Source organism: Carassius carassius, chromosome 2 (assembly GCF_963082965.1).
Source record: "Carassius carassius chromosome 2, fCarCar2.1, whole genome shotgun sequence".
Lineage (NCBI taxonomy): Eukaryota > Metazoa > Chordata > Actinopteri > Cypriniformes > Cyprinidae > Carassius > Carassius carassius.
In genome coordinates this window covers 41929099-41944531 of record NC_081756.1, presented here as the reverse complement: position 1 = coordinate 41944531, position 15433 = coordinate 41929099, and the positions used below count along the sequence as shown (strand labels likewise).

The window sequence follows — 15433 nt, the reverse complement described above, 5'->3', positions numbered from 1 at the left end:
ACTGTGAAAATGATTGTTTGTAAATAAAACAAAGATAACTGGACTGTGGTTTAGAAAATGCTATTTTAATCTGAACTATTTTCATATTCAGTTTTGTTATAATTATTTGTGAAATTTATTAATTTAGCAATTTCCTTACTTTATGACAATTTGGTGTACTGAAAATAAATTAGCAGTGGTTAGTGCACAAATTTTTTTTTGCATTGAAATGCACCTAATGTTGCCTAGATTGTCCTTTTAAAATATACACTCGTAACTTGTATTTGTGTATGTATATAATATATTTATATACTATATTGTTTATTTTTTACTTTTTCATACAATTACAGTTACTAACATTACATTTTCAGGAGCAGGTGATGATTATGATTAATTCTCATAAGGATACACAGCATGGACTATTTTTAACCATGGGGAGGCACTGTTTCTATTTCTGAGAAAGTCATCTGCAGTTCAGTGTTTCTTTTGAAGACTAAAGGGCAAAAGATGCAAGGAAATGCATGAACTCTTGGCAAGCCTTTAAATGATGAAGAATCAAAGCTTTGTGCTCTCACAGACCTCTTCATTTCATAAGCTACTTTGGAGACGAGAGAATGGATTCACGTGCGTAATTACTATAGTTACTGTCACCCATCAGATCCAGTAGACTGAAGAGGTTTTAATGGGCTGGTTGGACTGAAGCACTGATCAAATGAAATAATGCAACATATGAAAGCAAACAAGTAAAAACAGCATTGATAGTAGTGCGTTACTGTGTGTCCAGCCTGGAGTCAACATGTTGGTTCTATTTTAATTATTCAGAAGCAGTTAATAACCAGTAGATGTGTAAAAGGCCAGATGAGGTCTCCTATGATAACATGTACCCTGAAACACCCCATTCCTTTCTTCCTAAATTGGATTTTTAAGCAAATTGCAATGCTCAGGGACAGATTAAATGAAAATTCACTCTTTTATATTCAAACTATATTCTTAAATCATAGCCTACTCAGTTGCTCAAATAACGGATTTCATTTGATTTTTGATAAAAGTTCACATTAGTGAAACAGCCACACGGTCCAAATGCTAAGCAACATGACCTTTAATTAAAGGAACAAGTCCAAAATTAGACGAAATTTTGTAGTTTGCAACACCACATTGCAGACATGTCCTGACATCTTCATCTGCAAATTGCAATGCCATTTATTTTTTATTCAAAAGTTACCCACATGCTTTCACTTAGAAGAACGATTTAATAAAGAGTTACAAAAAAATAAAAGTGTTACAGAAGTGCAATATGAATTATATTTAAAACGACAATGACACGTTCCTCAAAATTAAACAGTTAAAAAATAAATTTAAAAAATCCTATATCTAAACCAGAAAAATTCTAGTTAACACTTTACAATAAGGTTCCTTTGATGACATTAGTTAACATGAACTAACAATAACATTTACATTTATTCATTTAGCAGACTTACAGATGAGGACAGTGGGTTAGTTACTGTAACAAAGATTAATAAATTCTGTTACAAATGTATTCCTCATTGTTTGTTAATGCATTTACTAATGCTAATTAAAAGGATCTTATTGTTAAGTATTATCCATGTCTACATACACGACAGTCCTGAAACATCAGCTAAGCAGAGAATTACAAACCAATCTTCTTTACAGAGTAAAAAAAAAATGAATTGCATGTCTCAGTACAACATGACAAACAAAATACGTTGCATTTGCTGTTCTGATGCAGGCCTCTTATTAAAGCAAAACAACACATATATTGTACACTGCAGCTACATCTCATGGTCCTTGGATGCACAAGTGATGGAAGTAAAGTAAGTGTCATGCAGAGATGTTATATTAAATGCAAATGTGCTACTGGTTTTGTTTTCCAGAGAATCCATTTATTCACATAAAATCAAGAAATGATACCTGAAATGTGATTAAGCAAATCAAAATGTATAATGGAGTTAGAAAACGCAGCACAGTTTATACAACTCAAGGTGCGATCACAGATGTAAAACTATTTGGCTAATTTTCAAGGGTGATATATGCAGTCATTCAAATAGGAATCTGCACAATCTGGAGTTTGGCAAGAGAAAGCTGACAATTGACAATAGAAAATGGACATTTTTTGCCTTTGAAATTTCACTGAAATATCATTAATGACTGCATCTTAAAGTTGTCTTCACATTTTCTTTGATTTAGCAATTATTTAATTTTTTGTGGGTGAAATCCAGCCATTTCAATAGGATTCCACATGATCAGGATTTTTTTTGCTTGAGTGTAAGACTTCCCATGTAGATTTTGTAACTTGTTCAAGTCAACCACGCAAATTCACATGTTGACCTACATAAAACTGCTTGGTTTGACTTCTGTGTGAACTGAGCTTCATACACTATTGACAATAGACCTTTTTTTTCTCACAAAACTTAATCGTAATGTTGCAGATGAGACCGCATCTTAAGACTGAATGCACAGTTAGTGGTCTTATTATAAAAGGTCAGAAACAACAAAATGAATTAGTTTAATATATTACATGTACCTGCAAACATCTTGACAGTTTTTCTTTAAACTGATGTCTCTGTTGTTGGTAACAGTTAATGACTGCATTAAAAAGAAATCCTTTATATATGTTGTGAAAGCAGACCTTAAGCTATTCTACAGTATGTTGTATACATTTTGAAAAGTGGGATACTGAACTGTTATTCTGTGTATATATTTATTAATCCAAAGAGATTAATTTTACAGACATGTAAAATTAAGGTATAAATAATGTGTGTAGAATTCAAGTACCAGCTAACATTAGACTGAGTGAGGAGCTTAGCGCTTGCTACCTTTAGCACCAGTTTATGTTGCAGCACCAGATACTTCATTAATGGTTTTACATCTGATCTGCCATCAGCTTCAATAAATAAAAACATCTGCAAACTTGCAATTATGTGGAATTGCGCTCTAGATTTGTTATTAATTATTAAAATTAATACAAAATGGAAATGCAGTCCTAAATTCCTGGTTTAAAGATATGATTTTCCATCAACAGCTAATCATAAAAGAAAATTTAATTACTATAGTAGTTACTGCAGTTATGATGTATATTTATAAGCCAACCTGGAAATCAGCATCACCCTGGTTCCCTTTACAAAAAAGCTTTTGTAGGATTTATTGGATTATTGTAGAAAATAAACTCTGTGACCAATAAAAGTTTGATTCTTAAAGGGGTCATATGATGCAATTTCAAGTTTTCCTTTCTCTTTGGAGTGTTACAAGCTGTTTGTGAATAGATACGATCTCTAAAGTAGCAAAGACTAAAGTCTCAAACCTAAAGAGATATTCTAAAAATAGATATTCTAAAAATGCCTTTTTTAAACACGTCACCACATCTACGTCACGATGTGGGAATATTTACACAACACCGCCCAGATGTTCAGGCAAAGAAAGTAGGTGTAACTTTGATTCTCGCTGTAGTATTGTTGTTGCCGCCAGTTTCATTGTAAAACAAATACTTTGTTTGGTCTTCCAAAAGAGGAAACAGCTAGAAATCAGTGGTTAGGTTGGATTTACAACACTGATCCAGAACAGTTAAACCCAAATATTCAGATGTGTGCAGCGCATTTTATGGAGGACTGATTCCTGATCCTGGGAGAGTAGAATACAGTGCCGCCGTTTCTGGCTCACAGTCTGTAAGTAGGTTTACATTTTTAAAGGATTTGCCACTGATGATTCAAACGCAAGTTTTGAGCAGTGTAGAGTAGAGCTTGTTGTTTGTCATTTTTCAGATCACAAATGCAGACATGGTTTTATGTTTATGTGGCTCAATGTAACGCAACAAGTAAAAACACAGTATAAGTCATTATAATCTGTAATCATGTCCCCACTGGATGCAACAAACGTCTCGTTTGTAATGAGTTTTATTATTTTTCTGTTGTAGCACCACAGTATGGCAAGGGGCGTAACATTTCCGTCACACGCTTCAGACATTTGGCCAATCACAATGCACTGGATAGCTGGTTAATCAGAACACTTTGTAATCAGAACTTTGTAAAAAACAACGCGTTTTAGAAAAGCGGGGCATAGAGGAGAAACAATAATGTAGGGTTTTTTTAGTGTTTTTTTTTATTTTATTTTATACCATAAACACATTTCATTACACCAAATACACAAAATGTTCTACATCATATGACTCCTTTAAACATTTTGTTCATCATGATACTCTTCACATGATGCATTTTGAAGCTTAAATACAATCATCAACAGTTGCATGACTTAAAGGTCACCACCACTGAGCTTCTGACAACTCTTTAAAAAATTATAAAAAAAAAAAAAACCTTTTCCCTGATTGTTTGCATAACAATAGTTTGCAAGAGCGTGATTATAAACACAACAATGCTGTCAAAGCGAATTAGTGAGTACATGAGATTTAATTTACAACCTGTGTAGTCCCATTTAGCCTCCTGTTAGCAACCATCGTTTTTAAGACGAGAAAAATAAAATGACAAGGGGGTTTACTGATGCATGTTATTCCACAGAATGAAAACATCATGAGCTTGTTAACCACAAAACTTATTTTAGGCATTTAACCAAAAACCCATGCAATAAACCCACTGACTGAGACGGAAGAGCTAAAATGCTAACTATACATGCTACAATGACATCATTCCTGCATCACTCTATAGTGAGATGGCAAGATGGTCCGCTCTGCATTACTACCACTTATCTGAGATGATGAGTGGAAATAAGCACTGCTTACTGTATGTGTTAAAGGATGTAAGGACAGAGAAGCTCCCTGATGAACTGTAGGTTAATGGCAACAGCTTGACCAGACCAGATGAAAGTCTGTCCAACAATGGATTGGTCCATATCTGCTAAGAATATTTGTGTGTCATAATCTTGTGTTCCCTGGCTTACAACAGTCATTCTGATATCCCTCTGTATCTCAGCGACTTGCAGTGTGATCACCGGCCTGTGATGGCAGCCTGCAGGTCTTGCAGCACTTTGCGCGGACCGAAGGCACTTGACATCGGCCGAGCCATTGTAGAGTCTGACAGAAGCGTAATGTCAAATGGTTCCGGTAACACAGCTGACCTGAAAGACACAGAAAACAACCTGCAGTTAGGACAGCTCTAGAGGGGCGAGCCTGCCTCACCACCTGTGTGAGATACATGCACTAGTGCATTCACACATTTGTCCTCAAGCCAGGCAACACAATACAGCAACACAGACACCTCAAGATGGGCAAAAAAAAAACAACAACAACAACAAAAAAACAAAACACACACCTCTGATGCTGTGAATACCTGAAATAAAATCAAGCTGACTAATTATATACCAAAGAACATTTATGAAATTAAACTCAAATTATAATGGCTGCACAACAAAACATAAGGATCCTTTTTACATTTCCAGTGTTCTCAGAAGTGGAAGTCATCCACTTAGGGGGGAGAAAGATGTCAAATTTGCTATCACTCTCTCAGCTGTTGTATTAGAAACATTCACGGCAACATTAAAAAAATTCTATTATTTAATGGCAAGGTAATAAAACAAAGTATATATATAAATAGCCTTGTTGAAATGGTTATAAGACCAAAAGCATGTAGAGCAAAGACCATAAACACAGAAGGCTTTACAACACAAGTTTACAGAAGCAAAGTGTTACAGACAGTCCTACTAAATGAATTTTCAGGGTATTTCCACTGGATAGGCCTCTAACAGAAGGAGTCTTTCACATCTTAGCACAACACCGTCTCCTCATGCTGCTAGATCACACAGTGTGTTGATATCAGTGGGGTCAGGGGCCCCAGCTGCAGTGGGATCACATGCTGCACCCACTTCCCCAAATCCCCAGCACACCCTTTCCTTCCTTTCCTTCTGTTCACAGGCACATAGTGAGAGAAGTGACGTTGTGTGACACGTCTCAATTACTTTTCTACTTTATCAAAAATCTCTGTCTCCAAAAGCCTCATGTATAACACAGACTTCTTACAAAACACTGAAATCTTGTTCCTATGCACACAATGGATTTTTTATGTCATAAGTATTTATATTTATAAGCGGTCTTTGAATGCTTTAAATAAACGAACAAAAGTTAAGTTTATAACAATTTACAATAAGGTTCCATTTGTTAAATGGGTCAAATGATGTTGCTAAAGTGAACATTATTTGGTGTAATGAAATGTGTTTATGCAGTTTAAGGTTAAAAAAACACATTATTTTCCACATACTGTACATTATTGTTTCTCTTCTATGTCCCACCTTCTGAAATGCAACGATTTTTACAAAGCTCATCGGTCTGAAAAATGAGGTGTTCTCTGATTGGCCAGCTATCCAGTGCATTGTGATTGGCCGAATACCTCAAGCGTGTGACGGAAATGTTACGCCTCTTAACATACTGTGATGCCCTGTCTGGCCGGAGCGATGAGACATGAACATAAAACCCATTATAAATGTGATATAAACATGATTTCTAGTCGCGTCCTCTTTTGGAAGGCCAAACAAGGTAGTTTCGCTTTCACAGTGAAATACACACTCTCTATACGACATGGGGGCGGCAATAACTGTCACAGTGTCTGGGTTGTGTTCCCTGGGTTTCCACTAGGTGTCCTCAGTTCACACGGTGTTTATCATATTATCACTTCCTGTCTCCTTATTTGGTCACCTTCCTCCTTGTTTAGTTAATTGATTGTTCCCCACCTGTCTCCTGTTTCCCCATTATCCTTTTGTGTATTTATACCCGGTCTGTCTGAGTCTGTGTCACGGAGTCCTTGTTTAATGTTGAAAGTTTATTCATGTCCGTCGCTTCTTGCCTTGCCTTGTCTTCGCGTCTTGTTTATGTATGTTTGGATATTCTGGTTTTGACCCTGCCTGGACTGTTTACCCATTTGGATTTCCCTTTAATAAATGACTTACCTGCAATTGGTTCCCTCTCCGTGTTTGCTGTAACACCGAACATGACAGAAGGACTCCGTCACGCTAGGAACCAGCGGTATGTAATTTTTCCGTTCCCCGGCCAAGATGGCGGAGCGGCGAACCAAGTACCTTCGGTTGATCGCCCTCCGCCAAGAGGGCAATGAAGTGGGTGCCCTGGCTCAGGTGTTCTGGTCCCTGGCCGAGGGCATGGGCTACAACGATGCGGCCCTCAAGGACTATTTCAATGGCGGGCTGGATGATCCAGTGTCTGGAATTCTGGGAATTCGTGCGCTACCTGCAGCATCGGCTTCGGTGGGATGCCCCAGCCACTTCTGTCTCTTCCGGCGGGGTGGTCGTCAGCCCAGCACCACTGCCCAGGATGGCAACCAGCCAAGCGCCACAACCCAAGATGGCCGCCAGTCCAGCACCCCTGCCCAGGATGGCTACCAGCCAAGCGCCACAACCCAAGATGGCCGCCAGTCCAGCACCACTGCCCAGGATGGCTACCAGCCAAGCGCCACAGCACAAGATGGCCGCTAACCCATCGCCAATGCCCAAATTGGCCACCGTTCCAGCGCCACAGCCCAGGATGGCCGCCAGCCCAGGACCAATGCCCAAATTGGCCACCGGTTCAGCGCCACAGCACAAGATGGCCGTCAGCCTAGCGCCACAGCACAAGATGGCCGTCAGTCCAGCGCCACAGCACAAGATGGCCGCTAACCCAGCGCCAATGCCCAGATTGGCCACCGGTCCAGCACCACAGTACAAGGTGGCCGCCAGCCCAGCGCCAATGCCCAAATTGGCCACCGGTTCAGCGCCACAGCCCAAGATGGCCGTCAGCCTAGCGCCACAGCACAAGATGGCCGTCAGTCCAGCGCCACAGCACAAGATGGCCGCTAGCCCAGCGCCAATGCCCAAATTGGCCACCGGTCCAGCGCCACAGTACAAGATGGCCGCCAGCCCAGCACCACAGTACAAGAGGGCCGCCTGTCCAGAGTCATGGCCCAAGATGGCTGCTTGCCCAGCGCCGCTGCACAGGATGAGAGTCTCAGTTGACCCTCCAGAGTCTAGTCAGGTTCCAGTTGACCCTCCGGAGTCGAGTCAGGTGCCAGTGAACTCTCCGGAGTCGAGTCAGGTGCCAGTGAACTCTCCAGAGTCGAGTCAGGTGCCAGTGAACTCTCCAGAGTCGAGTCAGGTGCCAGTGAACTCTCCAGAGTCGAGTCAGGTGCCAGTGAACTCTCCAGAGTCGAGTCAGGTGCCAGTGAACTCTCCAGAGTCGAGTCAGGTGCCAGTGAACTCTCCAGAGTCAGGGCTAGTCACCGCTGATCCTCCAGAGTCAGGGCTAGTCACCGCTGATCCTCCAGAGTCAGGGCTAGTCACCGCTGATCCTCCAGAGTCAGGGCTAGTCACCGCTGATCCTCCAGAGTCAGGGCTAGTCACCGCTGATCCTCCAGAGTCAGGGCTAGTCACCGCTGATCCTCCAGAGTCAGGGCTAGTCACCGCTGATCCTCCAGAGACTAGGCTGGTCACCGGGGATCTTCAAGGACTGAGTCAAGTCACCGGTGATCTTCAAGGACTGAGTCAAGTCACCGGTGATCTTCAAGGACTGAGTCAAGTCACCGGTGATCTTCAAGGACTGAGTCAAGTCACCGGTGATCTTCATGAACAAAGGCAAGTCACCATTGATCTTCATGAGCAAATACAAGTCACCAATGATCTTCATGAGCAGTGTCAGGCCAGCACCAATCTTCTGGAATCCAGTAAGGACACCAGGGGATTACCAGAGTTTCGTCATCCCGTTGGTCCAGCCGCACGGAGGTCTGCTCCGCCTTGGGGGGCTCTGGTCCTGACCACATGGCTGTGGTGGTCTTCTGCTCCGCCCTGGGGGCCTTCCGCCCTGACCACACGGTTGTGGGGGTCTTCCGCTCCGTCCTGGAGGACTCTGACTTCATCCACAAGGACGTGGTGGTCTTCGGCTCCGCCCTGGGGGGCTTCCGTCCTGACCACACGGTTGTGGTGGTCTTCTGCTCCGCCTTGGGGGCCTCTCGTCCTGACCACATGGCTGTGGTGGTTTTCTGCTCCGCCCTGGGGGACTTCCGCCTTGACCCCACTGTTGTGGTGGTCTTCTGCTCCGCCCTGGGGGGCTTCCGTCCTGACCACGCGGACGTGGTGGTCCTCTGCTCCGCCCTGGGGGGCTTCCGCTCTGACCACACGGACGTGGTGGTCTTCTGCTCCGCCCTGGGGGGCGCTTTCCCTGACTACACGGTTGTGGTGGTCTTCCGCTCCGCCCTGTAGGACTCTGGCCTTGACCACAAGGGTGTGGTGGTCTTCTGCTCCGCCCTGGGGGGCTTCATGTTTTTTCCTTTTGTTTTTGTGTTAATTTCTGTCCCTGTTCCTTTCTGTTAGTCTGGCCCTCTGTCCCTCCCCCTGAACCTCATCCGGTCCTCCTCCCTCCTGGTCTTCCTGTTTTGTGTTTACTTTCTGGTGCCTGTCCCCCATGTTTTTCTTTTCTGGCCCTCCGTCCCTCCCCCTGAGCCTCCACCTGTCCGCCTCCCTCCTGGTCTCTGTTTTGTGTCTGTCTTGGAGCGTCTGGGAGCCGCTCCGTAGAGGGGGGGTACTGTCACAGTGTCTGGGTTGTGTTCCCTGGGTTTCCACTAGGTGTCCTCAGTTCCCACGGTGTTTATCATATCACTTCCTGTCTCCTTATTTGGTCACCTTCCTCCTCGTTTAGTTAATTGATTGTTCCCCACCTGTCTCCTGTTTCCCCATTATCCTTTTGTGTATTTATACCCGGTCTGTCTGAGTCTGTGTTACGGAGTCCTTGTTTAATGTTGAAAGTTTATTCATGTCCGTCGCTTCTTGCCTTGCCTTGTCTTCGCGTCTTGTTTGTTTATGTATGTTTGGATATTCTTGTTTTGACCCTGCCTGGACTGTTTACCCCTTTGGATTTCCCTTTAATAAATGACTTACCTGCAATTGGTTCCCTCTCCGTGTTTGCTGTAACACCGAACGTGACAATAACAACATTACAGCGAGAATAAAAGGTATGCCTTCTTTCTTTGCATGAACATTTGGGCAGCGTTATGCAAATCTTCCCACATAGTGACGTAGACATGTGGGGGCGTGTTAGAATGAGCCGTTTAAGGGGAGCGTGGACGAGTCTTTACTTTTATCAAGAATATCTCTTTGGATTTGAGACTTTAGTCTTTGCAACTTTACAGATCTTCTTTATGCACCAAGAGCTGGTAACACTCCAAAGAGAAAGGAAACTTTTAAATCGCATCATATGACCCCTTTAACATTAGCTAACCACTTTTATTAAAGAGATAGTTTACTAAAAAATTGAATAGTAATAATGTCCTACGTCATTCACTGGATGCCACTCTCTCATGAACATGTTTACGCCAGTTAACAGAAGCTAGAGATTAAGGTTTATAAAGTTTTAAATATGGATATTATTCTTACCCAAACACATCGCTTCGCTTCAGAACGCCTTTATTAATGATTATTTATCAGATGATACAACATATTATAAGGTTGTTTATAAAGCATTATGCATGCATTATAATGCATTAAGAATAGCCTCATAATGCATAATAATGAGGGTATAATGTATAATGTTACCATACTGTTTCTACACCAACTTTTTTCAGTGTACACTTGGAATAAGAAAGCAGTTATACAGAGCTTTCGTTTTTCAGAATGTTACAGAAATCACCAGTTGCCATAGAAAAGAACATTTATTACAAGCATCCAATCGTTTTCTGCCCGTAAGACACTGAGTATATAATGCAGTGCATATTTTGTATCTCACATATAGTTCATAAATAGTTACCTGCAAAGCATTCTTACTACATGTCCTAGTTTTTGCTTTTTCTGTGCTCACGGACACTCATTACCAGCCTGTGAAAGCTGTCATGTCCTGTCAGCTCAAAGAAAGTTTAAGCCCACAACACTTCACATGGTGCACAGTCTGCACCATGACCCTGTCATTCAAAGTTCATTCAGTCACAGGTTATGTGTGATTCACCGCACACTTACCACATTGACAATAAATGAGAGTGCCAAATAAGGCTACAGACCAAACCAACAAGCAGCAACAAAAAAATAAAATGAAAATAAAGAAAAAAATAAAGAATTAATGGACTGACCATTAACTAAAAAGAACTGATGTTTTATTACAAAAAGAGGATGAATTAGGGCCTAATGACATTTCATTTTATGAGTCACTTTTACATGTTACAGCAAGGATCTTGATTGATTAAATTGCAGTCTCACTGGGCGTACAGCCTAGCCTCATAAATATATGCAAATGTATAGTTAGAGTTTGCTGCTGTGATGATGCAAATGCCAACCAGGCAGTGAGATCTGGCTACACTTGATGTGGCTAAAAAAAAAAACCTCAAAACACAAGGCAGCTAAAAATGATTTGATGACTGCTCTGAAAAAGGTAATTAGGGTGTCCTTATGGCGCTTTTCCACTGCATGGTACGACATGGTAAGGTTTGGTACGGTTCACTTTTGGGGGTTTTTCCACTGGGTACAGTACCTTTATGCAATTATGCCAATAAAGTTTTGACTATGATTGTATTTATCCCCATGTATGATGATAAATGAGCATGTTGTGTTTTCATTTAAAATGATAAATATAATAAATAATATAATAATTTCTTAATTCAAAATAAGATAGTAATGAATAAATCTCTGATAATCCCTGGTTGCTATGGTCATGAAGGTTTGTTTATGCATTAAACAAATTAATATCTCGTGACCATGACATATTATCACGTTCCCATGAGTTATTATGTCGTGGCCACAACAAAACTAAGTGAACCGACCATGTCCCCTTAGGGGCACTGTAGGTAACAGCTGTTGTGTGCCTTTTTTTCCTCTGTGCTCCCAAACTACTGAATGCTGATGCAATTCTGCTTTGGGGGAGAGTTAAGATTATATATGTGGCATAAATCAGAATCACATATATTCAGCATTGATTTCTCTTCCCGGGTCTGTTGTGAGTGCTGCTAGACGCTGCTGACGTGTTTTCTTGTGCGCCCAATAACAAAGATAACACATCAGCAGCATTGTATGTCAACAGCATCACTGCAGTGTTGTGAATGCACTCACACCTGGAAGAGAAGACAATGCCGAATAAAGTTTTAATTTTTTTTATTTTTGGACGAAAATGTATTTTTGATGCTTCAACAAATTCAAACTGACCCTCTGATGTCACATGGACTACTTTGATGATGTTTTTCTTACCTTTCTGGACATGGACAGTAGACCGTTCACACAGTTTCAATGGAGGGACTGAGAGCTCTCGGACTAAATCTTAAATATCTTAAACTGTGTTCCGAAGATAAACTGAGGTCTCACAGGTTTGGAATGACATGAGGGTGATTAATTAATGACATAATTAAAATTTTTGGTGAACTAACCGTTTAACATTAAATAATAATTGGCTTATTTACTTAAAAACAAGTTCCTAAATGTTATTAAATATAGTAGGTTATTCCAAAGGAAAATATGCATGCCTTTGCAATCTTCCATCAAAACATTAATAATATGTTCTGCAGCTGAAACGTTTTCTTTTTGTCTGGCTGTTGCTTGTCCTATCACCATAAAAGTGATGTAATTTTTGGGGTGTTAAAATGCTTGACAGAACAACCTATAGGATCTAAAAAAACACAAGATCTCTTTAAAGTCACTTATTTTTCCCACTTTATGCAACGGGTTTTTACAGAAACCAAACATCGTAGATTTCAGCACGAACTCAACCTTTCCCTTTAAAATTCTTCCAGGAACAAACACTCTGAATCATGTTTTCCACATTAATTTTAGAGCTGTATATTCAATACAAAAACAATAGTCTCATTTATTATATATATTTTTTTTTTGCTGAGAAGTTGTGGGAAAAAGAAAAAAATGGGAAACTCAATTAAGCCTTTGAGACCTCTGGTTTGTTTTCCATACAGATTACTACATACAGTATGTTAACAATACTTTAAGATGTACAGCAACACAGGGTTAACTTGTTATACAGCTGCAATAAAATGTGCAAGTAGGTAACAGCTGGCTTTAGTTGAAATGGCATGCAAATCCACTTGTGATCTATTTGGACAATGCCAAAATAATTAATTCCAAACAGATATGCAAGACCTCTCTTGACATCCAAAACACTGTCAGGAGTGAGGGGCTCTGAGCTGCAGTGTGCCTCACCAAAAGAAGTTATCTTAGGCAAAAAAAAAAATTATATATATATATATATATATATATATATATTGGTATAAAGCCATTGGTATATATATATATATATATATATATATATATATATATATATATATATATATATATACACACACACCAATGGCTTTATACCAATATATATATATATATACCAATACTATTAATAGCCCTTTGGGATGCCATGATTTATAAATCTAGAGTGGGGAAGTCCACACCAGTAAAGTAATTCTTAAAGGCACCCAGGATAGAAAATCAGTGAAACTTCCCCTTAGTATCACAAAAGACTGTGAGACCCTCCAGCTGACACTATGACAATCTGAGCCAAAAGAACCAGGTTTTTGGCAGTTAATCGAGTAGCTGATTAATTCAAATTCCAACATCAACAAACACACTGAAACAATGTGCTGTTAATAAAGGAGATCATCTAGAGAATAGCATCTTAGAAAAGGTTACTGCCTCAAAACTGGACAAATTATGAAATTCTTCCCTGAATTGCAAAATTCCAAGTCTGGCACGGAACATCACCTTAAACTCTGAAAAGTCTGTATGGATTAAAATGAATAATATATCAAAAGTTGAGTTTTTTCATCTAGAAAATGATTTCACATAACATAATGGCATAATTATTTTTTTGAAATAAAGCCATTGCACCCCAGCTAATAAATAAAGTCTCTTTTTAGTGACCTCCACTGAAGTGAAATAATTATCAGCAAACATTTTCCCAAAACTAATCAAAAGTGGGTGGATTTCCTTGATAATTTCTTTCTAAAAGTAAGAAATTAAACATGCACCACTAAACCGCTCATCACGAATCACATTTTAATTGGCACACTGAACTAAAGCAATTTTCTCTGGACTAACACGACAGGCCTGGCGGTACATTTCAAAGTGATGTTGATGGTAATTAAAATCTTTGAGCCAGGTGAGCTGTGTTTGACTGGAATTCTTCCCAGGAATATGAAGGAGTAAAGGTTAAGGAAGGGGGCATTTTCTTGCTTGAAATTGTCCAGTTTGGTGATAACTGCAATCTGTGAGCTTCGAGTTAAGGACAATATTTGAATAATATAAGATTCTTGTAAATTTGACTAAAAACTCAATATTTGAAGGTTTAAAGTCAGTTCTCTTAGCTCTAAAGTCAACATAAAAAAATGGCATTTGAGCAAAGATTCTTTTTTTATCATTTATTTGCCTGAGAATGCAACTCTGGTTCATGTGAAACTCTTGTTTCAGATAAAATCTGTACGTGTTGTTCTCTTTATATATCAGAATAATCACTGTCTGGTTGGACTGCGCACACAGGTTTCTTCTATCCCCAGTGACTCATGACAAAAGAGCAGCAATGAAGGAGGATTCAGGGGTCCGTAAATGGCACAGTCCTAAGCAACCAGCAATAATCAAGCCAAACCAATCTAAATGTGCTGCACTTTATGGAGCTTTCAATAGCAAACCCAAAGAAAAGTAGATTTTTCTCCCTCTCTCAGTATGATTGCTTAGAAATGTCATCCCTTTTGGCTATGGCAGCTCAAGGATGAAGTGTAATAAAAAAATAAAAAAAAACTATTTCAGTGTAGAATTATATGCAATAATAACGGACAAAAGATAAAATACAACTGTACCTAAGATATTCATAAGCTTATTTCCTTAAAGACTGGAAACACTGTGGCTCTGTGGCATTTTCAACAAATGCCATTATTCAAGTTATCCAATTCTGTCTGGTCCACACAGATTTTACACAGATTTTACAAGAAAATAAAATTTTCTTATTTAACTTCCACTTTATACATTCTTATTAATATCAAATAACAAATGATAAAATATCAGCTCATTTAAGTAATTAAAAAAAAACAATTGCCCCCTGAAGTTCTTTACATTTCAATTTCACTTTAATTCTACTACCTTAAATTCACATTTGAATTCTACGTCATTTCAAGGTCAGTTTAAAAGGGAATCTCAATTCATATGAATTCACGGTCTCTAGCTCACAAAGCTCCACTCACCAGAGGGGGTGCTGTCACAGTCATGAATGTTACACTTCTTTGTGTTCTTTGGTCGAGGTTCATGATCACAATCTACATGTCCATTTTCATCCTCAAGCTCGGCCTCAGTGTTGACACATTTGACCAGTCTGTGCTGAACACCTCCTCCACAGGATACTGAGCACTACCAACAAACAATAGATGACAAGCATGTTAAACACCCATTACAGTTTCTCCAATTCATCCATTTTGGGCCAACTGTCCTTTAATTATCTTCCATCAGACAGCTCTGCTCAACAACCCATGACAACTGATAACTGTCTTTAAAGGAA

General features: G+C 39.9%; 1 protein-coding gene across 1 annotated transcript in view; it reads right to left on the bottom strand.

Annotated features, from left to right (window-relative positions):
* Positions 1–4400: 4400 nt before the first annotated feature.
* LOC132109928 (A disintegrin and metalloproteinase with thrombospondin motifs 7-like) overlaps positions 4401–15433 on the bottom strand; it is a 72956-nt gene continuing 61923 nt past the window's right edge. Inside the window, 2 exon segments of the mRNA XM_059516396.1 lie at positions 4401–5061; positions 15123–15393. Of these exon segments, the coding sequence (XP_059372379.1) occupies positions 4913–5061; positions 15123–15393 (420 nt within the window). The 3' untranslated portion in view covers positions 4401–4912.